General features: G+C 35.6%; 1 protein-coding gene across 1 annotated transcript; it reads left to right on the top strand.

Annotated features, from left to right (window-relative positions):
- The first annotated feature begins 427 nt into the window (after positions 1-427).
- On the top strand, positions 428-1318 carry LOC116111787. The gene has a single exon (XM_031397941.1). It carries the CDS (start codon positions 536-538, stop codon positions 1142-1144), a length of 609 nt encoding a protein of 202 aa, XP_031253801.1. The 5' UTR covers positions 428-535; the 3' UTR covers positions 1145-1318.
- Positions 1319-1843: the final 525 nt, after the last annotated feature.

Below are 1843 nucleotides of genomic sequence, written 5' to 3'. Positions count from 1 at the left end.
GTCTCTTGGGTTGAATAATTAAAAGGATGAAGGAGACAAAAGATGGGTGAGTGTATGATTTTAGAAGCAGTAGCGTGTAAAGTGGGCATAATTAGATTGGCCGGCTTCGGTTTTCATAATAATAATTATAACCCATTTAACATTTTTGCTTTCTTTATGTTATGCCTTTCATTTTACACCAGAATAAATCAATATTGGTCCTCTTGCCTTGCCCCTTCCCATGTGTTAAATTAGACTTCTCATTTGTCCTCATCTTTCATCTTTTAAATTTTAAGTCAACAGGACCCAGTAAACTTCAGAATTATACTCTAGTCTTCTTCCCAATTTACAAGACTTTGTTCCTTTTTTTGACAAACTCAACACTCCCTCCCAAAAAAAAAAAAAAAAAAAAAAAAAAAAATCTTTGACTGTTTGACATACTCAATGCCCTCTTCTTATTACTAGCCTATTCTCCACAGTCCATTCTCATCCTAACCCAACTCTCTGCGTCTCTCTTTCTATTCTTTTCTTTCTCTCAACAACATCCAAAACATACATGGGAAATGGGTATAATCACCATTTTCATCACCAAAACCTGTATATTCACAAGAGTACATTCTTGCCTATGCTTTGTTCAAGGCCCTCCATCAAAGACGTGGCGCTTCCCAAATGGGAAGATCGATCTACCTCCGTTTCTAACGACCCTTTATCTCCGAAGATCGGTTGCATGGGCCAAGTTAAGAGAACCAACAAGATAGTCGGCTTCCCTACTTCTCACAAACTCACCCTTTCCACTAAAACCAACAACAGCAATAATAATGTCAAGTACTTCAAACTCAAGAAGCTCTTTTCCGGGAAAAATCTCACTGCCAATACAAACATTACAGCTACAACAACTACTACTACTTGTTGCAGAAGAAGAGAAGTGACCACGAATGGTGTAAGTAATAAGCCAAAGGTTGAAGATGTTAAAGAGAGTGATGTTTGCATTAACATAGTTGAAATGGATCCTCCTTTGCCGGTGATCAAGAAGGTGGCAAAACCAGATGATAAAGGAGATGAAAACAGTCTTTGGAAAAGGAGATCAGGTGGGGGTGCATTGAAGAGTTTACAGCTACAACATCTTCAAATTCCGAGGCACCAACTTGAAGTATCAACTGTTTGAATTGAATGAGAAAACGTACGTTCTCTTCAAATTAAGTGTGATGAGATATGTTGCATAGAAAATGTATAGGGTTTGTTTTGATATGATATTCCAATTTTGATATTGTTCAATTATTTTGTGTTTAATTAGAGCATCATCTCATGTGATGTTATTAATCAGTCTGTATATGAAATTATTGATCAATGAAATTAGATCTAGACTTCACAACTTTTTTTTCGGTTTTTCCTATACAAAATTTGTTTTTGGGTTCTGATTTCTGATCTCTTGCCGGTTGTTAGAGGGTGTGTGATCAAGTTTTCTGTTTCATGTCACACCAATCACATTGATAGTATTAATTATTAACTCAAAAAGTAGGGGGCCAAATGGTGGATTAAAAATCTCAGAATTTGACTAGTGTGGTTGAGGACATGTCATAAGCAAATTTCATTGTCTTTTATAATAATGGAGAGGAGGACTCTATCGAGTGATAATAGTAATATTTATAACAAAAGAGAATAGTATAAGAGAAGAAAAAAAGATGAAGTAGTTGTCGTTTCGTTTTGATGTTTCCTTTTACTTCTTATCTTAAAAGACAAGCCTCAAGAACTCGAGGACCAAGAATCTGGGAAACTGATATGGAAGAGTCGTGAAACGGTCAAAAATAAAAAGCGTTTTCCCACATAATAGATAGTCTCTTTTTGTTTAGTTTATGTGACAGCA

The sequence above is a fragment of the Pistacia vera genome, unplaced genomic scaffold (assembly GCF_008641045.1).
Source record: "Pistacia vera cultivar Batoury unplaced genomic scaffold, PisVer_v2 Contig65, whole genome shotgun sequence".
Lineage (NCBI taxonomy): Eukaryota > Viridiplantae > Streptophyta > Magnoliopsida > Sapindales > Anacardiaceae > Pistacia > Pistacia vera.
Note: the sequence above shows the minus strand (reverse complement) of the source record. Positions and strands in the feature narration are given on the sequence as shown.

What these genes read in the sequence shown, in the direction of transcription:
- LOC116111787 (XM_031397941.1), top strand. Translation starts at nt 536, where the DNA reads ATGGGAAATGGGTATAATCACCATTTTCATCACCAAAACCTGTATATT.